Source organism: Nothobranchius furzeri, chromosome 17 (genome assembly GCF_043380555.1).
Source record: "Nothobranchius furzeri strain GRZ-AD chromosome 17, NfurGRZ-RIMD1, whole genome shotgun sequence".
NCBI lineage: Eukaryota > Metazoa > Chordata > Actinopteri > Cyprinodontiformes > Nothobranchiidae > Nothobranchius > Nothobranchius furzeri.
In genome coordinates, this window is record NC_091757.1 from 32663495 (window position 1) to 32689047 (window position 25553).

The 25553-nt window shown below is 44.9% G+C and overlaps 1 protein-coding gene across 1 annotated transcript in view; it reads left to right on the top strand.

Moving 5' to 3' along the window:
• The first annotated feature begins 10600 nt into the window (after positions 1 to 10600).
• galnt9 (polypeptide N-acetylgalactosaminyltransferase 9) overlaps positions 10601 to 25553 on the top strand; it is a 168675-nt gene continuing 153722 nt past the window's right edge. The window contains exon 1 of the mRNA XM_015972000.3: positions 10601 to 11103. Coding sequence (XP_015827486.3) covers positions 10863 to 11103 — 241 coding nt within the window. The 5' untranslated portion in view covers positions 10601 to 10862. The remainder of the gene's footprint in view (positions 11104 to 25553) is intronic.

Below are 25553 nucleotides of genomic sequence, written 5' to 3' on the forward strand. Positions count from 1 at the left end.
GATAGTCCATTTATCTTTGATTAGTTTTTTTGATGTGGGAGATTTTCCCCCGACTCCCTGTTTCATTATTCTTTCTAATTACCTGCAGTGATTCGCCCATCAAGCTTCGGTACGCTGGCATGATATAATTGCTTCTGCCATAAATCAAGAAACATTTGTGGCATCCTGAGAGCTCCTACTCCATCAAAGCAAACACACCGAGACCCCAGGCTTATGTACATTTTGAGAAATCCAATCATTTATTCTGTCATTTTGATATTTGATGTTCTCAGAATCCAGCCGAGTTTCAAAGTTAACTTTTGCATTGATAGGTCTATAAATGTTTACTAACCAACACTTATGCAGGAATGACTCTTCTTTCTTTGTTCTCTTTCCCATTTAAACAGTCAAGAGCTCTTAAAATTACCTGTATTTGTATGACACCTTCTTAGGGTTCTACAGCCCCCCCCCCCCCCCCCCCCCCCCCCCAAGGCACTTCATAACAGTCTTTCACCCATTCATTCACACGTTCACACACAAGTGATGATGAGCTACCATGTAGCCAAGGCTGCCCTGGGGTGCACTGACAGAAGCCAGACTGCCGAACACTAGCACCACTGGTCCCTCCTACCACCTCCAGCAGGCAATGTGGGTTAAGTGTCAAGGACACAACAGCAGCATTCTCTGGTAAGAGCCGGAATCAAACCTGCAACCTTCTGATTATTGGACAACCCGCTCTACTTCCTGAGCTACTGCTTGTAATTTTTGAAATAAGATTGTGTTTTACATGCAGGCTAAACATAAAAAAGCTCTTCTATCCCTGTTTTCTGCATTAGCTGCTGATATTAAAAAAGAGGGAAATGCATGGGTCAGCAAAAGCTACACAGATCTACATCACACTGAATATAAACATTCATGGACTCACCCATCTTGACTCGCCACGGGGAACGCTGTTGCTACTTTAGAGTCCAGGAGAGAGCAAAGATCATCTCGACTAGTAGAAGCTAACTGTTAGCATTAGCAACTTGACCCCACAGCAGCTCCTCCAGGCTGGCATCATTTCTGAAGATAAAAAATCAACGTTGCAGAGTAAATGGAGTCAGTTGTAGAGATATCCACAGGATCATTGATACAATGCATTTCAAGACTCAACTTCTTCCCGAAACTGGAGCGCCAGAGCTTTTGTTTTTTCATTTAAACTAGAGGCTGGTACAAATGTAATAAAACAATGAGTAAATGAGAGCTTTAAGCCTTATGCATGAACAAACAATGTTTTTGGGGTGACTGAGATCTCTTAGGTGCAGTTCATATAGAAATAGTGTTTGGTAATTGTACACACTCATTCATTCATCACCTTTCATTGCTTAATCCTGAGCAGGGTAAACTCCTGGAATCAATGGGTGAATGGGTGAGATGCCGAATACACTTCAGATAGCTCACCTGTCCATCACAGAGCCTTATCTATGCATGCATCTTTAGCATTTCAGCCTTTTATCTGCTAGAAATGTCTTTGTAGGATCTTTGTTAAAATCCATTTCTCAGTAAACAAATCTTAAAATTACGCACTGGCAATGTCATGCAGACAACTAAAATATGAACTTTTTCATGAACATGAAGCAGGAAGGTAAAAAGTTCTTAAATTAACACCCGGAATAAAATACCCAAGGTGCTTTTTCTATGTGAAGTGGGCGGGGCTTACAACCTATACGTCAGCCAGCATCTAGAGGCATTTCAGTTATGCTTTTATGTTTACCTAGCATGCACGCTTTGTTTCCTTTGTTGCAGGCTTCTTTGGTGACAGCCCCACAGATCTTGTTAACTGATTTATAGTGTTTTGGTCATTTCTCGAGTTTTCACGTAGATACACACATTTCTAGAAACAAAAACAGAAATCATCAGGGGAAACGAGCATTGCTTTGTTGACAGGAATTTAGATTTTTAGTTTTCTTTTCTTTTTGTGAAGGTTAAAATGCACATGCTTTGATAAACATGAGCCACTAGTTTAGGTACTGCCTCGTTTACTCTAAAACGGGGAGGGAAGCTGCCTACAGCTGATCCGCATGCATTAATTTATGTGGGGTTATCATTCTAATTTAGTTAAGGCATTAGGCAAATCCACATCTCCCACAGCAGCACGGTGGGGAGAATAGCTGGAGGTGGAATGTGAATCAGCTAAGCTAAGGCAGACAGAACTAGGGCTTTGCTGTTAGCCTCAGGGTCAAAGTGATAATGTATGAACTTAGCTCTGGCAGGCAGCACCACATTAGTGAGCAACAAGTGTCTGTGTGCAGTTTCTTTATTCTGCAAAAGAAACAGCAAGTCTACAACCTCAGCCGATCAGGAGAAACAAGCGTTGTGTGCTGTGCTACATCAGTACTCGTGTTCCTGCTGCATCAGACTTGTCACTTGCTTGTTTCCCTCTTTTCACTTTGGTCACGCTGACCTTGATGTAGCTCGCAGGGAATTTGCTTGTTTATGCAAAATTGTTATGCTTATTTGGCATTCTGAATACAAATGGGGGACAGATTTTAATCTCTGGGGAAATCACGTTTAGCTTTTTGTGCAAGTGTGTGTGTGTGTGTGTGTGTGTGTGTGTGTGTGTGTGTGTGTGTGTGTGTGTGTGTGTGTGTGTGTGTGTGTGTGTGTGTGCATGTGTCCGTGTGTGTGGGTATGGTATGTGAATGGTTGTGCTGAAGGAGGTTCAAACTGTTTATTTTTTACTCTGTAATCATTTTTAAATTCTACTTCTTAGCCTGTCTCGTAGTGTGGCGAACCACAACGCTCGCACGGTTTGTAGGCAAACGACTGCTGTGACCTTCTGAATTTTCAGAGTTTGGTGGCAGAAGGTGTGAAGTGTTCTGATCAAACTAGACAAGGCTGAAGCACAGCTACTGTGGAATAAATACAGTATATCAGAGGATTCATCAAGATTCAATGAAGAAAGTATTGAATAAAAATTCCTGAAAGGTTTTAAATAGAATAAATACACTCCCTGGCCACTTAATTGGGTACACCTTGCTAGTACCAGGTTGGACCCCATTTGCCTTCAGAACTTCCTTAAATCCTTGTGGTATAGTTTCAACCAGGTACTGGAAACCTTCCTCAGAGATTTTGGTCCATATTAACATGATGGCATCATGCAGTTCCTGCAGATTTGTCGGCTGCACATCTATGATGCAAATCTCCCATTCCACCACATCCCAACGGTGCTCTGTTGGGTTGAGATCTGGTGACTGAAACCAGTCTGAGATGATTCAAGTTTTATGACATGGTGCATTATCCTGCTGGAAGAAGCCACCAGAAGGTAGCGACTAAGCGACCCAAAGTGTGACAAGAATATGTCCCCCACACCGTTACACCACCAGCAGCAGCCTGAACTGCCGATACAAGGCAGGATGGATTAATGCTTTCATGTTGTTGATGCCAAATTCTGACCCTACCATCCATATGTCACAGCAGAAATCGAGACTGTTCAGAACAAGCAACATTTTTCCAATTTTCTATTGTCCAATTTTGGTTAGCCTGTGTGAATTGTAGCCTCAGCCTGACAGGAGTGGCACCCGGTGTGGTCTTCTGCTGCTGTGGTCCATCTGCCTCAAGGTTCGACATGTTGTTGGTTCAGATATGCTCTTCTGCATACCTTGGTTGTAACAAGGGGTTATTTGAGTTACTGTTGCCTTTCTGTCGGCTCGAACCAGTCTGGCCATTCTCCTCTGACCTCTGGCATCAACAAGACGTTTTCACCCACAGAACTGCCGCTCACCGGATGCTTTGCCTTTTTTTGGACCATTCTCTGTAAACCCTAATGATGGTTGTACGTGACAATCCCAGAAGATCAGCAGTTTCTGAAATACTCAGACCAAACACCAACAACCATGCTACGTTCAAGGTCACTTCAATAACCTTTCTTCCACATTCTGAAGCTCAGCTTGAACTGCAGCAGATCGTCGAGACCATGTCAACATGCCCAAGTGCATTGAGCTGCCACCATGTGATTGGCTGATTAGTAACTAGTGTTAACTAGCAGTTGGACAAGTGTACGCAAGCTGGGTTAAGTGTCTTGCCTGAGGATACAACAGCAGCATTCTCTGGTCGGAGCTGGGATTGAAGCTTCAACCTTTTGATTACTGGACAACGAGCTCTACCTCTTGAGGTACTGCTGTCGTTATTTTTTTTTATTGTTTCAGCAGCTCAAAACTTTCTAGCTTTGGTTTACTGTTTTACATGTTCACAGCATTTTCAGTATGAAAAACTTTCAAAAGGACATCCAATAAAGCTCTCCAAAATCGGAGCAGCATATGAAAGCAAAATTCTTAAACCCTAAAGCCTGATTTTTCTTTCCAATAAAACGTTTGAGTCTCTAGAGCAGAAAATCGTAGCAAAATAGATGATCAGTTCTATCTTGATGCTGTAGCTCTTTGTTGGCCTGCATAGTAGAAATTATCTGGAAACGTGACATCAGAGAAATCTTGGACACTAGTCAGTGTTTCAAATCCAATCAAGATAATCACAAAAATGTTAAACGTGACCTTTAAAGGTGTGGTTGACTTAAAAACAATTTTTTATCTTGTTGTTCCGAGTTTTTAATGCAGGCTGAACATGAAAACAGTATCCTATACAACTATCTTCTGCATTAGCTTCTCAATGAAAATAGACAGCAAAACTCTAGGATTTGAAAAGCCTGACAGATCTACGGCACTTTGTGAATTGCACATAGCCATACTTACTCACATCGGGGAAGGCTGATGTTGTTTTAGCATCCTGAATCAGCAGAGAATGCTTCTTTCAACAGAGGCTGACTGCTAGCATTAGCAACTCGAACAAAGGTGTGTAAGTTGTGGAGAAATAACATCCATGTCTCTGATCAAACAGGGTTAGTGGTAGAGTTGTGTTGCTTTTATCCAATCCAAGGCAAGATGTCTAAATACCAGCGGTCTCATTTATCAAACATTGCATAGAATCCTTACTAAAACCGTACTTAAGCTCAGCAAAAAGTGTACTTAGACCAAGCAGGTTTTTGATCTATCAAGCATGGAGGACGCACAGCTGCACGCAATCTCCGCTTCATAAATCAGAGACTAACAAGAAAGTTTCTCAGCTGCTTTTTAGTCACATCCCGCCCTCACCACGCCCACTTACTGCCATAAATATTCAATGCAAAGTGCCTTGTGGATCTCATGCATATACATAAGCCGGCTGTTGCAGCGCTCTGCCAATGACATGGTGACCGTAGATCAAGGCAGATCAAGGAAGCGCAATTTCACAGAAGCAGAAGGTACCTGCGGGTGAGGTGGAGAAATGAAAGGAAGTGCTTTTGCAAAACAAATAAGAGAAAATCCACGGAGTGGCACAGCGTTGCTGAAGCCGTCAATGTTGTGAATTCTTCAGAGAGATCTGTGGCGGATATAAAAAAACAGTCCAATCAGGACTCTGTCCCCAGACTCCCGGGTGAGAGTCACACACGCTAACCAGTCACCCAAACAGAGATCTTCCCTGTACAAGTAGCCAGGGTGCATGATCAATCGGGTCACAGTGACAGGACACACACTGTCACAGACGCATGACATTCTGTCTCAATGTGTCCCCCTGCTGATATTCTGCAGTCCGTATTCTGCGCTTCAGGCTGTGTGTGTGTGTGTGTGTGTGTGTGTGTGTGTGTGGGTGGGGGTGGGGGGGGGGTGGGGGGGGGGGTCTTGTTCTGTGTGAAAACGAAGCAGTACAAGTGATAATGTGTCATGGCTCTGCTTTTTCTCTGCTGCTGTGCTCTTAAGTGTTTGCAGGTGAGCAGGTTGGAGAGCCACAGCTGCAGCTGATTATACCATCAGCCAGGCCAGAGGACATAAGGAGCGGTGTTGCCACACTTCAGCGCCGGTATGCTCTATTGTTGGGTACTCTAGCTCTCCTCGCTCCTGTTTGAATCTAGCCTCGTGGTTTTTTTTTTCTCCCCTGTGCTCAGTTTTCTCCTCCTTGTCTGCTCCAGTACCAGCCCTGGATTCTTGCCTCTGCTTCCTGCTGCCTGAAGTGGATTATTGCCCAACGCCACTCAACTCCTCTGGTCTCCCGCTCTCCACCGCTCACCTGTCCTGGATTACTCTACTCCCTGCTACTCCTCTCCACCAGACCATCTCCGGCTCAGACCTGACTTGCCTCCCTCTCCTGCTCAAACCCCCACTTCACACAGTAAAACTCCGCCACCATTACTCCACGATGTTTTCTTGGTTCTCAGTATTCATTTCATTATCTTCTGTTTTAGAATTAGAATACTCCCCATGGCCCAGTTTGGATCAACGCTCTTCGTTCTTTTTAATTTCTTTATAATAAAACATTTATATTTTTACTCACCTCCCTCTCCGCGTGTGATTCTGTCATGTGGGTTCAAAGAATGCAGCCCGACATGGCATAATGCTGCAGGATTTCATAATTTTATCCTTCTCAGCAGCAGCTCAGCAGGTGCTCTCCATGTCCAAAATGTGCGTAAGCCAGGTCCTTAGTCAACTTAAAGTTGCGCACATTTTTCCGCTAAGTTCTCTCATAAATCCCAAAGTTTGCGTGGAAAGTTGCTTACGCAGTTTTCCGACCCCGTTTTGTGCGTAAGCAAACTTGATAAATGAGGCCCCAGGAAATTAAACTCCAAATCTTCCCATTTGAAGCACAGCTCTGATGTTGCAGACTGGTTCTGCTGGGCCAGGGTTCTGTGGGCTTCTGTGTGCCCTGAGTTCTGCCTGCAAGGCATTCATTTCTACAAGACACCACTGTAAATGTATTTGTTAAACAAGTACTCCACAGGTAACACTCACATTTGAGCATTTTGACTCATATTTTCCTAATGAACCATGGAGACCAGCAAAAGTCAATTACCATTTACTAAGAACAGATGCCAGCATTATCATATTGTTGCTTGATGTGTGAACATGCTGTACCTTGGTACTGAGCCTAAAGGAACTTTAGTTGGAAATCATTATAATCTTTCTGTCACCTTCTAGTCTGGCATTATAAACCCAAGTGCAATGAAATCATTAGCTCAGAGAGCAGAAAGGACAAAGTGGTGAGTTTATATATTTCTTGTAAATTTCCTTTCAGCAAAATTCCTCCCAGTACTTTCAGAATCTTCAGCAGTGAAGAATTTCTACAAATTTTTATTTTCCTTCTTACAAAATAAAGGAATCCATCTATAACGTTAGAATTTTCCGTATGTTCTTATGTTGTTAAAGTATAACTTATAGTTTGTTTTATCAGAGGAATGAATATTGTGGTCTCACAGCTTATGTGGAGGCAGATTAGTAGGTCGATATTTCTGTCTTTTCCAGAAGTGACGAATGCTCACAGCTTTGTCTGGTCTCTCTTCCACTGAATACGTTGGAGAGGCAACTCAAAGTGGAATGACTACGGCGCTACTGGCAGTGAACCAGGTTAATATGGTTAAAACCTTTCAGTGCCAGTGTCTGCAGTCACAGAGGCATGCCAGGTGCTGAATACAGAAAGAGATGAGAAGTCCTGAGAGAGTGTCACGTTGCAGCATAGGGGGATATGATACAGTAGCTGCTGCATAAGCAGCTGTGCCGAGGCCTGTTCTGAAGCTGAGGTGGCTGCAGCGGTGATTTCCCCACAGTCTGTCTCCGATCAAATCAGCATCTTTTGTAAAGGGACTCGTGTGCTGCAGGAATTCTAATTAAACACTCCATAAAATTTGGAGTACTTGTAACACAGAAGTAAGACACACAATAGTGAAAGTTGGGATCTGTAAAAGAATGGAATGAAAATGCTATGTGGCATCACAACAAGGAGAAAAATACAATCATGGGATAAAAATTGGATTTCTAAACCCTTATGAAAGCATTTTCCACTGCAGGGGCCAAATGACTCTGTGACCTCTGAATACTCCAGGTGACAGATCTCAGCAAAGACAAAAACACAAAAATGATATCATTGTTCCCTCAGGAAAAAGAGCAGAACATTTAATTGTGAAAACGAGGTATCGATGTTTAATTGGAAACACTGATTTTAACAGTATTATACAGATAATATAAAATTGTAACGCTCTTATTGATTTATATTAAACTGAGGAGGATAATATGTCAGATTCATTTGAAGTGCTTTGAAATGCCCCTTTGTCCTTTCACGCTTTGCTCTCCATTTACCTGAGACATAATTAGCTGGAAATGATAAACACAGCTCAGAGCAAATCCTTTAAACTAGCTGATGATTCAGATCAACTGTGTAGTGTTGTCCTATGTATTTCATATTAAACAATCAATCTGAAAAGAAGATGTGCTGCTAACCTGGGTTTGTCCACAGAAGATGTCTGAGTAGATAAACTTTTATTTTGTTTTTATTAAGGTGTTGAACACTTGTTTAATCAATACATTTTCAGTGGTCTCTGGTAGGAATGAATGTCTTATAAGTCGTACTCTGGGGAAAAAGTCCATATATGTCTGAAGCAGGAGGTAAAGACAGCTGGAGGAGAAGCTTCAGACGGCAGCTTTAGAGTCTTATTTTCTGTTATTTGAAAATCTCTCTTCTGATTCTGAGACTCACATTATTCTGGCTAACAGCAATGTGACTCTACCATTGACTCCATTTGCTATGCAACGTTGGTGTTTTATCTCCACAAATAACACGAGCCTAAAGGAGTTCCGCTGTGTGGTGGAGCTGCTAATGCTAACTGTTAGCTTCTACTAGCCGAGATGTTCTCTGCTGTTTCCTGGATGCTAAACCAACAACAGCCTTCCCCGCCTTGAGCCAAGATGGGTGAGTGCATGAATGTTAAGTGACGTAGATCTGTCAGGCTCTCTAATCCTAGAGTTTCATCGTCTATTTTCTATCAGAAGTTAATCCAGGAGATTGGTGTAGGAAACTATTTTCATGTTCAGCCTGCATGAAAAAACTCAGAGTGACTGATTATAATCAGAAATAAAAAAAATACAAGAAATCTCTCAGTGTTCCATACCTTTAATTTCTTTAAATGAGTGTTTTCCAAAAAGTTTTCACAGCTGGCGTTCCTGGTAAAAAATAGTTAACCAAGACCATGAGGATGAAAAAAAAGCCTTTAGCAGATAATTAAAATCCCTATACCATTTATTTAGATACACTACTCTTTGCACGCAACACACACACACACACACACACACACACACACACACACACACACACACACACACACACACACACACACACACACACACACACACACACACACACACACACACACACAGGTGCACATGCTCTCTCTCTCTCTCTCTCTCTCTCTCTCTCTCTCTCTCTCTCTCTCTCTCTCTCTCTCTCTGGCTTTGAAAGGAAACATTTCCTCACAAATACATCAGCGTCTCACGTTCCTTTAGCACACTCCTCTGGATTCTTTAAAATCTTCAAAGAGCAAAAGCACTATCTGCACCTAGAAGCAGAAGAGACTCAAGAGAGAGGTTTTTGTTCCAGAGCGATCCCAGTATTAACCCAGCTCCTTCTATAAAACGCATGCAGTCTCAAACACGTTCTGCTCAATTTCTGACAAACAAAAACTGCCCTTTAGCAGACTGTGCTGTAATTAAAGGACATGTCCTTCTACTGAGGTTTGGAGCTGTTATTTGGTCTGTGTGCTGAAGTCAATCTGATGTCAGTGATAATTAACATATCATAAAAAACACAACATCTTTCCAAAATCCCTACATCATGAGAGCATGCGTTTAGGATAGATCTCATAGCAGCATGTGCTGGATCCATCATGTTGGAGTGGAAACACACACTAGTGTGATTTCAGACACTTGGACATGACTTTATCACAGCACAGAGTTCCAGTCAAGCATGTGATCATTTAGATTATCACTTCTCCTCCTCAGCTGACCATGCTGTCTGCACGGGCAGTTGCACAACACGCAAATGCAACCGAACATCAAGTTGCAGCAGCACAGAGAGACGTTAACCTGAACGCATCACGGATCAGCTGATGAGTTAACACATCTTGACGCACATTTTCACAGTTCAGCAGCTGAGAGAGGAGCGTTTCATCCTGGTGCTGCTCCATCCAGCCCGGCTCAGCTTCTGAATATTCATGACAGCGGCTCTGAACGTCAGGACGCAGCGGCGGCTCTTCCTCCCTGACAGAGAGCGGAGGGAGGCTGAGAGGGGAGACAACATGCCAGAGCCCGGCTGCATCTCTCCCTCCAAACGGCACCGATCGGCTGCATCTGAGAACAAATCCGCCCTCAACTCCTCTCACACTGCAACGCAGACAAGAAGAGGGCAGCGATTAGCTTAGACTGGGGGAAGGAAAGAGAGAAAAACAAGAGAGGGTGGGAGGGAAGGAGGGAGAGACAAACGCCGCCTCTTTTTTCCTTTTCCTTTTTTCTTCTTGGAGCGGACTCGTATTTAGTAGACGAACCTCAGGTTTACATTTGCAGAGTGGAACGGATCGAGTCCTAATAAAGGAGAAGAAGAAGGAAAGGAGGGAATGCTTCGGTGCGAGCGGCTTTAGCTGAGCCTCACTTGGATGATGGATGAGGCACACCGGGGTTAAAGAGCTGGCGACTCACCACGTTGCGGAGGAGAGGGGGTGTTTTTGCAGCTGTTGGTGAGGATGAAGCCTACTCCGTTGTCATTTCTCGTTTATAAAGGGTAGCTCCTAAAACGGAGGGAGCGCGGCTGGAGCAGAGCATCGTTTCCTGCCTCGAACGTCCCGCAGAAGAAGGCGATGCTGCGAGGCGAACAGCGCGCAGCTTCCTGAGCTGTCCGTGGTGCTGAACCTACCAGTCGGCTCCCAGGGTCTCCGCGTGCCGACCTACATCCGCTCCGAGCACAACAATCCCCCGCAGAAGGTGACAGAGCACGGGTCCACCACACACGGACAGCGGCTGGGCTTGACTCGAGTCAGCCAGACGAGATTCTCTTTAATGGCTGTGGCACGCAAAATTAAAACTTTGCTGACGGTCAACATTTTGGTGTTCGTGGGGATTATCCTGTTCTCAGTCTACTGCAGGATCCAGGACCGATCCGAGGAGCTCATCCAGATTGGGCGCATTTCTGATCAGAGGCTCAGAGCCAGAAATGGAAAAGTTTCCAACTTGGTGGACAGGCAGTCCATTCTTCAGCGTCTGGAGAGACTGGAGGATGTGGTGTACAACCAGTTAAACGGTGAGCTCTATTTGGTCTTAGAATAACCAAATACTGCATGGAACACCTGCTCTTATCGTGTTCCCTCAGGAGCTTATATGTACACCATGACTAATGCACATCTTTGCAGTTTGAAAACAACCGCACTCCTTTTACACATGAAAGGTGTGAGGGATGTAGGTGAGTGGGGGAAAGGCTGCCCTGAGATTCCTCGTTAGGAGGCTGATGAAGCAGGTTGATTCATTGCAATGTGGTTCCTACTGTGTGTTTAGAAAGACTTTACTAGGCTGTATTCTTTTACTGCCAGTACTTTAACTGACTCATCATAAACTTCACAATACCTTGATGCACTGATGTCTGTAACTCATATCATGTTCTCCAAAGGTCTGCAGCTATGAAATGGGGATCCTACAGCTGTCTCACTTGTCAAACGAGAAGAAGATGAATTTTTATATTTAATATTCTTTGTTCATTTTGTGAAAAGTAGACCTCACTGTTCTCATTCCCCGATTCTCTTTTGTAGCTTATTCACACACACACACACACACACACACACACACACACACACACACACACACACACACACACACACACACACACACACACACACACACACACACACACACACACACACACACACACAATCCCATCTGAATTGTTACACATAAATTTTCATTTTTGAATTAAACAACGTTATTGCATATTTTTAATTACATTTGATGTCAAACACATTCTGTTGTTGCTGGATATAAATCAGATAATTTTGACCATTGTTATTAGAAAACTGAAGTTCGTCGTCGTCTTCCTCCGCTTATCCGGGTCCGGGTCGCGGGGGCAGCATCCCAACTAGGGAGCTCCAGGCCGTCCTCTCCCCGGCCTTGTCCACCAGCTCCTCCGGCAGGACCCCAAGGCGTTCCCGGACCAGATTGGAGATGTAACCTCTCCAACGTGTCCTGGGTCGACCCGGGGGCCTTCTGCCGGCAGGACATGCCCGAAACACCTCCCCGGGGAGGCGTCCAGGAGGCATCCTGACCAGATGCCCAAACCACCTCAACTGGCTCCTTTCGATCCGGAGGAGCAGCGGTTCTACTCCGAGTCCCTCCCGAATGTCCGAGCTCCTCACCCTATCTCTAAGGCTGAGCCCGGCCACCCTACGGAGGAAACTCATTTCGGCCGCTTGTATCCGCGATCTCGTACTTTCGGTCATTACCCAAAGCTCATGACCATAGGTGAGGATTGGGACGTAGATCGACCAGTAAATCGAGAGCCTGGCTTTCTGGCTCAGCTCCCTCTTCCCCACGACAGATCGGCTCAGCGTCCGCAACACTGCAGACGCCGAACCAATCCGCCTGTCGATCTCCCGATCCCTCCTACCCTCACTCGTGAACAAGACCCCGAGATACTTAAACTCCTCCACTTGAGGTAGGACCTCTTCCCCGACCCGGAGGTGGCAAGCCACCCTTTTCCGGTCGAGAACCATGGTCTCAGATTTGGAGGTGCTGATCCTCATCCCAGCCGCTTCACATTCGGCCGCGAACCTACCCAGCAAGAGCTGAAGGTCAAAGCTGGATGAAGCTAGGAGGACCACATCATCCGCAAAAAGCAGAGACGAGATTCTCCTGCCACCAAACTCGACACACTCCACACCACGGCTGCGTCTAGAAATTCTGTCCATAAAGGTAATGAACAGAACCGGTGACAAAGGGCAGCCCTGGCGGAGTCCAACCCTCACTGGGAACAGGTCCGACTTACTACCGGCTATGCGGACCAAACTCACGCTCCTCTGGTAAAGGGACTGAATGGCCCTTAACAGAAAGCCACCCACCCCATACTCCTGGAGCGTCCCCCACAGGGTGCCCCTGGGGACACGGTCATAAGCCTTCTCCAAACCCACAAAGCACATGTGGATTGGTTGGGCAAACTCCCATGCCCCCTCCATCACCCTTGCAAGGGTATAGAGCTGGTCCACAGTTCCACGGCCAGGACGAAAACCACATTGCTCCTCCTCTATCTGAGATTCAACTATCGATCGGACCCTCCTCTCCAGTACCTTGGAGTAGACCTTTCCAGGGAGGCTGAGGAGTGTGATCCCCCTATAGTTGGAACACACCCTCAAGTCACCCTTCTTAAAGATGGGGACCACCACCCCGGTCTGCCACTCCCTAGGAACTGCCCCCGATGACCACGCAATGTTGTAGAGACGTGTCAACCATGACAGCCCTACAACATCCATAGCCTTGAGATACCCAGGACGAACCTCATCCGCCCCCGGGGCTCCGCCGCTGTGTAGTTGTTTGACTACCTCAGCAACTTCTGCCCCCGAGATTGGACAGTCCATCCCCAGGCCTCCCAGCTCTGGTTCCTCCTCGGAATGCGCATTGGTGGGATTGAGGAGCTCCTCAAAGTATTCCTTCCACCATCCGACTATAGCCTCAGTTGACGTCAGCAGCTCCCCATCCCCACTGTAAACAGTGTGAGCGAGTTGCTGCCTTCCTCTCCTGAGGCGCCGGACAGTTTGCCAGAACCTCTTTGGAGCCGATCGATAGTCTTTCTCCATGGCCTCACCAAACTCCTCCCACGCCCGAGATTTTGCCTCGGCAACTGCCACTGCTGCACCCCGCTTGGCTATCCGGTACCTGTCTGCTGCCTCCGGAGACCCACAGACCAGCCACGCCCTGTAGGCCTCCTTCTTCAGCCTGACGGCTCCCCGAACCTCTGGTGTCCACCAGCGGGTACGGGGGTTGCCACCACGACTGGCACCGGCCACCTTACGACCACAGCTAGCAACAGCCGCCTCGACAATCGCAGAGTGGAACAAGGCCCACTCGGACTCAATGTCCCCCACTGCTCTCGGGACGTGGTCAAAGCTCTGCCGGAGGTGGGAGTTGAAGACCGTCTTGACAGGTTCTTCTGCCAGGCGTTCCCAGCAGACCCTCACTATGCGTTTGGGTCTGCCAGGTCTACGCGGCATGTTCCCTTGCCATCTGATCTAACTCACCACCAGGTGGTGATCAGTTGACAGCTCCGCCCCTCTCTTCACTCGGGTGTCCAAAACATACGGCCGCAGGTCAGATGATATGACTACAAAATCTATCATCGACCTGTGACCTAGGCTGCCCTGGTACCAAGTGTACCGGTGGGCATCCTTATGTTCTAACATGGTGTTCGTTATGGCCAAACTGCGGCTTGCACAGAAGTCCAATAACAAAACACCGCTCGAGTTCAGATTAGGTGGGCCGTTCCTCCCAATCACACCCCTCCAGGTCAAGCTGTCATTGCCCACGTGAGCATTGAAGTCCCCCAGCAGGACAATGGAGTCCCCTGATGGAGCACTATCTAGCACTCGTCCCAGGGACTCCAAAAAGGGTGGGTACTCTGAACTGATATTTGGCCCATAAGCACAAACAACAGTCAGGACCCGTTCCCCGACCCGAAGGCGCAAGGAAGCTACCCTCTTGTCCCCCGGGGTAAACCCCAACACACAGGCAGAGAGTCTCGGGGCTAACAAAAAGCCAACCCCAGCCCTCCGCCTCTCACCCGGAGCAACTCCAGCAAAGTAGAGTGTCCAACCCCTCTCCAGGTCTCGGGTTCCAGAGCCAATGCAATGTGTTGAGGTGAGTCCGACTATATCTAGCCGGTACCGCTCAACCTCTGCCACAAGCTCCGGCTCCTTCACCCGCCAGCGAGGTCACGTTCCATGTCCCAAAAACTAGTTTTCTTGTCCGGGGATTGGACCGCCAAGGCTCCCGCCTTGGTCTGCCACCCGATTCGCATTGCACCGGACCCTTCATGTTCCTCCTGCGGGTGGTGGGTCCACAGTTGGACGAGCCCATGTATCCGGTTCGGGCTGGGCCCGGCCGGGCCCCATGGGCGAAAGCCCGGCCACCAGGCGCTCGCTCACGGGCCCCAACCCCAGGCCTGGCTCCAGGGTGGGACCCCGGTAACCCTCCGGGCCGGGTACTCCGACTCTTCGTTTTAACCGCCATGAAAGATCCTTCGAACCGTTCTTTGTCTCACCCTTCACCTAAGACCAATTTGTCATGGGAGACCCTACCAGGGGCACTAAGTGCCCCAGACAACATAGCTCCTAGGATCATTAGGGCACTCAAACTCCTCCACCACGATAAGGTGACGGTTCAAGTTGGTTTATATTTATTTTCAGGTGAGGAACAAAGATATTGGAATATCCTGTGATTTTACAAGTTCTTTCACTTAGAAATCCTGAAGGGGTCTGAAATACAAATTGTAGGGTGTTTGTGTGCACACACACATGTGTGCATGTGTGTGCATATGAATGGATGAATGATACACACTCTACTGAATACAGTGTAAAGCGCTGTGAAGTCCTCTGGTGCACTATACGTATAGGTATGGATCATTTAAAGATTCCCACTGTGAGAGACAGCATCTTAAAAAATCAGGAAATCTGATGATTTTTAAAGAATTTATTTGTGTTGCACAGCTGCTCAGAAGTATTTGAACAGCTGGCATCAGGGCGTTTTACTCTGTCTTTAAATAGTTCACCTGTACTCCACTTATGAGTCTAAATTAGAAGCACCTGTCTGAGCCTGTTAAAGACACCTGTCTACCCCACAGTCAGTCAGATTCCAGCTACCATGGGCAAGACCAAAGAGCTGTCAAAAGACAGAAGTGACAACATTATTGACCTCCAAAAGGCTGGGCAGAGCTACAGGGCAATTGCCAAGCAGCTTAGCAAAACTAGATCAACTGTTGGAGCAATTGTTAGAAAATGAAAGAGGCTAAAGACTCAGTCTCCTTCGACCTGGGGCTCCGTGCAAGATCTCATCTGGTGGGGTATCACTGATGATAAGGAAGGTGAAGAATCAGCCCAGAACTACAATGACATGAAGAGAGCTGGAGCCTCAGGTTCAAAGGTCACTGTCGGTAGAACACAACGCCATCATGGTTTAAAATCATGCATCACAAAGAAGGTTCTACTGCTCAAGTAATCACATGTACATGTCCATGTCCAACTGAAGTTTACCAACGACCATCTAGATGATCCAGAGGAGACATGTGAGAAAGTCATGTGGTCAGATGAGACCAAAATATAATTTTCTGGTCTAAACTCCACCCACCATGTTTAGAGGACAAAGAAGGATAAGTAGCATCCCATGAACACCATCCCTACTGTGAGGCATAGGGATGGAAACATCATGCTTTGGGGGTTATTAAAGGGCCCAGGACGACCGCACTGTACTAAGGAGAGGATGAATGGGGTTAAAAGCAACAATTTCCTTCCCTCAGCCAGAGTATTGAAGATGGGGCCATGGGCATGGCTTGATCTTCTAACATGACAACGAACCAAAGCACAAAGACAGGATAACCAAGGAGTGGCTCTGTAAGGAGAACATTAAGGTTCTGGAGTGGCCTAGCCAGCTGGAAGGAGCTGAACCTTTGTGTTGCTCAGTGACAGCCCTGAAACCTTACAGATCTAGAGGAGATCTGTGTGGAGGAGTGGGTCAAAATCCCTGTTGCAGTGTTCAAACCTGGTCAAGAACTACAGGAAATGTTTGACCTCTGCAAATGTAAACAAAGGCTTCTGTAGTTTTAACACGGATTCATGCTTGTGCAGTCATGCAATTCAAATAACGTCTTTATGAATCATACAATGTGATTTCCTGCTTAAAAGAATGCTGTTTCTCACCTATAATGTACATTTCAGACCCCTCCAAGATTTCTATGCGGGAGACATTGCAAATATTTTTGTTCCTTGTTACAGACACAGAATGTCCTACAGGTCCTTGTTAGGCTTTTGCTCATTTTCTTAACATAGATTGTAACAACTAATATCTAACAGGAATCTCATCACTGGAATACTTTGTCAAAAATACTGACGATGAAAATGATAATTTATGACTTGCATGCACGAGTAAAAATAATTATAGTAAAGATACCCCACCCCACCCCAGCCCCATTCTGACTTGATCAGCCAGCTGTAATCACCCCCTAGTAGAAGACCTAACCTGAGCGTTTCATACACTGGACACTTTTATGTTGTTTCTGCCGCTCAGAAAAGTTGAGCTGCAGAGTGTTTTTGCTTTCTAAAATCTTTTTATTATGCTGAAGCTTCAACAACTATTTTAGGGTCAGTTTGTCTCTTTGAGTTAGGTTTGGCATCTGGCACAAAGCCAGCAAGCTCTGCCTCCCAAACGCTAAAAAAGTCTGATCCTTAGAATTTAGTCAACCACAAAATTATCTGAACTGATGGCATTTAGAGGAGTGCTGAACTCTCCACTACTATGTGAAAAATATCTGATTAAATGAACTAGTATCCTCAGGGAAAGTGGTACTTTTGTGTGCTTTTTGATAAGATTTATCTTTGATTACATGTTTTTGATTTCTTTAAACCATGTTTGCAACAAAACAAAAACAGAAAAAGGTAACTATCATGGGTAATCTAAATAAGCATGAACCTCTGCGACTGATGGACGGAGCGAACGATGAGCTGAAATTCCCCAAATAGTCGAACACGGTGACCCAGCATATACAATAACTGTCTTCTGCTGCAGCTGAACTTAAAATCTGAAGGGAACTCATGTTAAAGGGACCACTCTGGCTTGGTGGCTAAAGGAGGGTAACTGTTTCACGCAGCTTATAAAAACCCAGCATCAAACTATCGTGCTGATATTTGGGCGTTGTATTTGCTGTTCCTTTGTGTGATCGAAGTTTGTTTAATTTTGAATGAGGAATGATAAAACTTGACATCTTTCTTTTTCACTAATGATGCTGAGGATGTCACTAAAATCATCAACAAGGCATCATGAACTTCCAGCTTCAGGTCTAAAAGCATGTTTTAAGTCCAAGTGAGCTGAAAAGGAGATAAACACTACACAAGTCAGAAGCTGTGGAAATCTAACCATTTAAAGCCTGAAATATGAAATTATAATAAAATGGTTTCAAACCAAACTAGTTATTAGTTGAAATAACATAAAATTGAAATTTCATTGAAATTCTTTACAGGAGAACCCTAACACATTCTAAGGGTGGTACATGTCACATGCCACTGACCTGACACAATGATACCATACCACTGTAGAAAATGTATTTGTTGATTAATAACAATCTTGTTCACAGCAGTTTTATGCTTATGTGGATTGTTTGTGAACAAACTGAGGACGGTGATGTTAAAATACTAGCCTGTGTGACTCTGCTCTCAGATGAAGGTTATTACTCCCAGTGAAATCAGGCAGCAGCATTAGCTCAGGAGGTAGAGCAGGTTGTCCAGTTATTAGAGTGTTGTAGGATCGATCACAGCTCCCAGCAGAGAATTCTGTTGTTGTGTCCTTTGGCAAGACACTTAGCCCACCTTGCCTGCTGGTGGTGGTCAGAGGGCACCAGTGCTCCGCAGCGTGCCCCAGAGCATCTGTGGCTGCATTGTAGCTCGTCACCACCAGCGTGTGACTGTGTGTGTGAATGGATGAACAATACAGGGTGTGACGGTGGCACAGGAGTTAAGTGTTCGCCCCGTACTCGGAAGGTTGAAGGTTTGAGCCCCGCTCAGTTTGTCGCTGTCGTTGTGTCCTTTGGCAAGACACTTAGCCCACCTTGCCTGCTGGTAATGGTCAGAGGGCACCAGAGCGCCGCAGCCTCACCTCTGTCAGTGCACTCCAGGGCAGCTGTGGCTACATTTGAGCTAATCCCCATCAGTGTGTGAATGACTGATTGTGTTGTAAAGCATGGCCTCTAGAAGGCGCTATATCAAATGCAGGCCATTTACCATTTAGTGTAAATTGCTTTGGAGTCTTTGAAACTGGTGCCCTCCAGTGACTGGTCCTAGTAAAAGGTTTTAGACCCCTCCCGTGATTAAAAAAACAGCCCTGATAGGTTTTTACAATTGTTGACCCTTGGTATCTACGTAGTTATTTAATTACTGATATTATTAACATAGAAACCTTTCTTTCTGCGTATACATGCTAGTACTTCTCTGCTTGTTTCATATTTGTCCATTTGACCTCTCAACTAGCCAGGGGACATTAGTTTCCAGCAGCCTTACGCCACAGTCATCAGTTTTCCTAATTCTTCTCAGAAGAGTTCATGTGAAGTACATTTCAGTTGAAATAGCTGGAGAACACTTTGCGCGTCCCTCGTTACTGCACTAGTAACAGCATGTTCTGAACAGAGGACTGTGCTTCATATCAAGTTAAAAGCTGTTTCATTTCTGTCTTTCAGTCATTGTATGAATATACAAAGAAATAAACTCAATTTGAAGCATGCAGTGTGTCCTACAGATCAGTTCAGAATGATGTGATACTATAAATAAAAAAATTATTCTTCATTCTGTAAAATTTCATTCAGTTTCAGGCCTTTATGCTGGCATAATTTGGCTCTAACCTAATTCTTCTAACAAATCAAGACTTTGATGATGGCTGACAATTTTAGATTTACAGCCTGCAAACTTAACTGTGCTAGCAGTTAAAAAGGAAGCTGAAATTAAGCTGGAGTTTATATTCAACCGAGGCAGAGGTGCACGGGAGTGGTTGCATGGTGTCACAATCATCATGATTTATTTGGAGATCTTTAATAGCTTCTTTAATCACATCCTCACACTCCAGGTCATCTGCCTGCTTCCTGCGTAGTGCACAAATCATAAATGGTTTTGTGACTATGAGGAATGTCAACAGTGAGAGGAGGACTCAGCACAGCAGTAATCATTACCCCTACAATAGAAATAATTGTCAGTTCCTTCAGTTGTGTATTGTTGACCAATGGCATGTAAGTGTGACCCTGATTACCATAGCTCCCAATAAATAAAAGCCTGTTAACCCTGTGGGGCCCATGGACGCGTATCCGCCTTTTGAACAGGTCTGATTTGGGACGTTGTGGCAGCAAGAATCCGCCTCCCTGAGTTTCGGTTTCAATTCAGCTTTAAAAAGGAGATTATAAACTACACCCCAGTTTTTAAATTTTGTTAATTGGCAACGTAAAAGTGGAATTATACTAAACTGAAAAACAACCTATTTTTAGGCAATCTGATAACTTGTCAAAACAGCATCCGTGAGAGGGAATGTGCTTGTGAACATAAAAAACCAACACATTCTCACACCCTAAGTGTCGGAAACAAACACTTGGTCAGCCACCCTCCACGTCAGACCCCAGACGCCAAAAGCGCCCTTTTTCGTTACTTATGTGCGAAAAGGGGTTTTTTCCTTTTGTAACTGCAGATCCCAATGCAGCGTAAAACTGACGTGATTAGATATCCACTGATGCGGCACTGAACCAGCTCATTTAACCGCACCTAAACCTTAACGTTTCGTTATTTATAACCTTCCCCTCTCCCTCATCCTAACCTTAACCCTCTTGCTACCTAAAACGTTACTTTCACTGTGATCAAGTGTTTGTTTCCCGTGCATTCAGACTCTGACAGTCAGAGTCTGATTGTCAATTTTCGTATTTGCCGCCCAAGGGGAACGTTAGAAGATACAATCTGGCGAGGGGGACGTTACAAATACCCTCTATTTTTAATCTCCACCGTGGTAGTTGAAACCTCCCCCTCGCGTTGGCTCGGTCCAAACTCGACCAATGACGAGGTGGCTCCCGCCGTTCACTTCATAGAGCCGGCTTTTAGAGCGACCGACACATCACTAACGTGTTCGCTAGCAAGATGGTCAAGGTTAGGATAGGGGTGAGGGGAAGGTTAAATAAGAGGATAAGGTTAAGGTGAGGTACAATGAGCTTGTTTGGTGCCCCGGCTGCGGACATCCCATTGCGTCAGTGTAACGCTGCATTGGGATCTGCAGTCAAACAAGGGAAAAACCCCTTTTCGCACATAAGTAACGAAAAAGGGCACTTTTGGCGTCAGGGGTCTGACGTGGAGGGTGGCTGACCAAGTGTTTGTTTTTGACGCTCTGGGAGTGAGAATGTGTTGAAAAAACCCACAAAAACATGAGATCCTTTTGCTGTTGGTGGAAGTCTCACATATTCAATTGATAAAAAGCGTCATTATGTAGCTGAGAGAGAGGAAGGCTGCACGAGTAACGAGATATGCACAAAAAGGAGCCGCTTCGTGGGGAAAGGAGTGGCGCAAACGGAGTAACAACAAACAATTAGACAGATATTGACAGTAGACTTCATATTTTGGAGCGATCCGGACAGATATATTGTCTCTGCAGTTTAGTAGGCTTTTATTAGGCTTATATAAAGGATGATGAGAAGGATAAATGTCCACCAGGCAGTTCAGATAGTACGGCTGTTTTTTGAACTGGAAGCAGAGGAAGTGAACGGAGACTCACAGCCGGAGTCTGAGGCAAATAGCGAGGATGTTGATGACGATGTGGCAGATCCATCCTTCCTCATAGAAGAGTTGGGTCATGATGAGGTAGAGGACGAAGGCAGAAATCCAGCTCCTCGGAGATCCAACAAGAGGCGTGGGCAGCGCCGCACAGCTGTCAAATCTCGATCTCCGCGGCGTGAGACAGAGCCACTCCCCACTCCAAAATGCATGTACATTATTGCCAAATTAGTAAAACAAGTATAGATTCAGATATTCCAGGTTGTCCTGAAAAAAAAACCCATAAGGCAATATTTATTGTTTTTTTAGAAAATACAAAAGAAAAACAAAAATGAGTCTAAAACGGTGATTTACATCCTGGACCCCAGAGGGCTAATAATTTTTTTTATTTGTTATTTGCTATTTTTATTCATATTTTTTATAAATGTACAGTCTAGATTACCATTCTAAATTATAAAACACATTTGTCATAAATGTTTGTTGGTTTCTCAGTCAAATAAACAACTTTTTTTCCAATTCGGATTTCATCAGGGTATCGCGGGTCCTTAAAAAGTCTCAAAAAATCTTTAATTAGCTTTTCCAAATTTAAGGCCTTAAAAATCCTTAAAAATGACAAATAATCCTTAAATACAGTTTCCAAAGGTCTTAAATTACCAAAGACCCAATAAACAAGATTCTTTTATTTCTATAAAATTTTCATGAATTTCTAGTTAATCTTCAGCATTTTTTGTGTATGATGTTGGCGTAAGTGGAACCGTACACATTCAGTTGGTTGTGAAAGGGGGCTATTTTTAGATGAGCACATTAGCTGGTTGAGCTAGTGGGAGCTTGCACCATGGGGAAGTGCAAGTTTAATGGTAACTGGATGGCTAATCCCACGTTCGCGACGTGGTTAGCACCGGTTCCAGGCAAAAACTGGAAAATAAAGCTTAAATTTAATTACAAAAATAGCTTAAATTTGGTCTAAGTGGCCTTAAAAAAGGTCTTAAAAAGTCTTAAATTTGGCTCCCTTAAACCTGCAGATACCCTGTTTTATGTTTCCGAGTGATTTAAGGTCTAATATGCAACCCCTTTATGTCCAAATATAAAAAAATAATTATAAATTCATAAAGTCCAGGTTGTGCTGAAAAGATTAATACCACATAAGGCAGTGGTTATGGTTTTTATTTTGGAAATACAAAGGAAAACTCTAAATTAGTCAAAAACGGCAAATTACACCCTGGACCCCAGAGGGTTAATAAAAACAGTCAAAAGAAATATATTACAGGTGATCAATAGTCAATAAATAGACCATAATGGTTAAAAAGAAAAAAAATTACATTAAAGATGTCAGCAATTATATCTTCATGATGTATTTTATTTGTGTTTAAAAACATGATAAAATGTTAAAAACTTGCAAATTCATGGTGTTTTTATATTGATTCAGGAAAAAAGGCTAAAATATGTGTTCATACTCTTATTTTGAAAAGCACGTTGCAACATGATTCATGATCCGCCACAGCCAACCAGGTTGTTCTTTCATTTTGGCGCTGCGGATGAAGAGGTGCAGACACCACCTGCGGAGCTGCTGCCTTAATAAAACCATAAATATATTAAGTACCAACCTAGACGTTTACATAAAGCCAGTTTAAAACTGGAGAAGGGAGTTTGGTTTTCCTGACCTGCTCTTGCCTTGGTGACGTTGTGAACATGGCTGAACAGGACTTGGTGAGATCAGGAACTTTATTTTATATCATGAAAGAAATGTTTTGTGGTATTATATTGCTTAGTTCATGAACATGGAAGCCAAGGTAGCAGATTTATATTGTTTTATGTTAAAATGGTGGATTTAAATGGTGCTTACTCAACACAGGCTGTAGTTCGTCGGCCGTTGATGTTGTTTTCAGCACGCCATGTTGGCGTCCCCTCGTGGAGTACTAAATAAGCTGAAAAGCTGACTTTTATGGTTGCTTAAAGGCTATTTGTATGTTATTTTTAATATTTATGCGCATTATTCTATCGTTATGATAGGCCGTTATGGTTTAGACCGGGAAACGCTGAGCTAGAACCGGAGTTGGATTTCCTAAGCGGGAAGCAAGATGGCGAGCCACCCATGGACCCTTTGAACTGTGCCTTGCAGAAGGAGAAAAACTCCACCTGCGTTGCATACTTTCACTGAAAACTGGTAGGATGAATCCATACACCTCTGCAGAAGAACACGGGACTCTCAAAGCACTAGATAACCAGTCAGAGTAACTCTGGGTGGCTTTAAAATGATGTTATTTTCAACCTAGGTTATTGTTTGTGTACTATTTCAAGTTCAAAGTTCAAGTTTATCCTTTAATCTATTTAAGTTAACACTGTGTTATTTTAAATCTAGTTTAGTTCTGAAAGTCCAAGATTTATTTAATTCTGGTTTAGTTCACCTTTAAATTTCAACCACTTCTTATTTTGTTTTACCCACCAAAATTATTTACATTTCCATTTATACCATAACAGCGTTAAAATGTGTGGTTGACCAAAATAAAAAAAACAAAAACAGCAAAAAATGTGAAAACTGAAAACAATTCAGTAAAAGGCTGAACAAAAAAAAACCTCTCTTTCTCCTTTAACCATAAATCCCAGAATTACTCTGACTGGTTATCCAGTGCTTTGACAGTCCCGTGTTCTTCAGCAGAGGTGTATGGATTGATCCTACCAGTTTTCAGTGAAAGTATGCAACGTAGGTGGAGTTTTTCTCCTTTTGCAAGGCACAGTTCAAAGGGTCCATGGGTGGCTTGCCATCTTGCTTCCCGCTTATGAAATCCAACTCCGGTTCTAGCTCAGCGTTTCTCGGTCCAAACCTTAACGGCCTATCACAACGATAGAATAATGCGCATAAATATTAAAAATAAATAGCCCTTAAGCAACCGTAAAAGTCTGTTTTTCAGCTTATTTAGTCCTCCACGAGGGGACGCCAACATGATGCGCTGAAAACAACATCAACTGCAGATGCACCACCATTCCACCTATCGATCTCACGCTCCAGTTTTCCCTCACTCGTGAACAAGACCCCGAGATGCGTAAACTCCACTACATGGGGCAGGACCTCATCTCTGACCCAGAGAAGGCATTCTACCCTTTTCCGAATCAAGACCATGGTCTCAGATTTAGAGGAGCCGATTCTCATCCCAGCTGCTTTACACTCGGCTGTGAACCGCTCCAGCGAAAGCTGAAGATCACGTTCTGATGAAGCCAACAGGACCACATCATCTGCAAAAAGCAGAGACCTGCTCAGGAGTGTGACCCCCTTTAGTTGGAACACACCCTGCGGTCCCCCTTTTTAAATAAGGGGACCACCACCCCGGTCTGCCAGTCCAGTGGGACTGCCCCCGATGTCCATGTGATATTGCAGATCCACGTCAGCCAACACAGCCCCACAACATCCAGAGCCTTAAGGAACTCCGGGCGGATCTCATCCACATCTCATCCACCCCTGGAGCCTTGCCACAGAGGAGCTTTTTAACTGCCTCAGCTACCTCAGCACCAGAGATTTGAGAGGCCATCCCAAAGTCCCCAGACTCTGCTTCCTCACTGGAAGACGTGTCGGTGGGATTGAGGAGGTCTTCGAAGTATTCTGCCCACCGATCCACAATGTCCTGAGTAGAGGTCAGCAGCACGCCGTCCCCACTATAGATAGTGTTGGTAGCACACTGCTTTCCCTCCCTGAGGTGCCGGATGGTGGACCAGAATCTCCTCGAAGCCATACGGAAGTCTTGCTCCATGGTCTCACCGAACTCCTCCCACGCCCGGGTTTTTACCTTGGCGACCACCCGAACCATGTTCCGCTTGGACTGCCGGTACCCGTCAGCTGCATCTGGAGTCCCACAGGCCAAAAAGACCTGATAGGACTCTTTCTTCAGCCTGACAGCATCCCTAACCGCCGGTGTCCACCAGCGGGTTCGGGGGTTGCCACCACGACAGGCACTGACAATCCTACGACCACAGCTCTGGTCGGCCATCTCAACAATGGAGGCACGGCACACGGTCCATTCAGACTCATGCCCAAGATGGGGGGCAACTAGTATGCCCACCCCTGCTCAGCGCCTCTCAGTGGGAGCAACACCAGAGTGGTAGAAAGTCCAATCCATCTCAAGGAAACTAGTTCCAGAGCCAGAGCGTTGAGGTGGGTCCGACTATATCTAGTTGGAACCTCTCAACCTCACATACCAACTCAGGCTCCTTCCCCACCAGAGAGGTG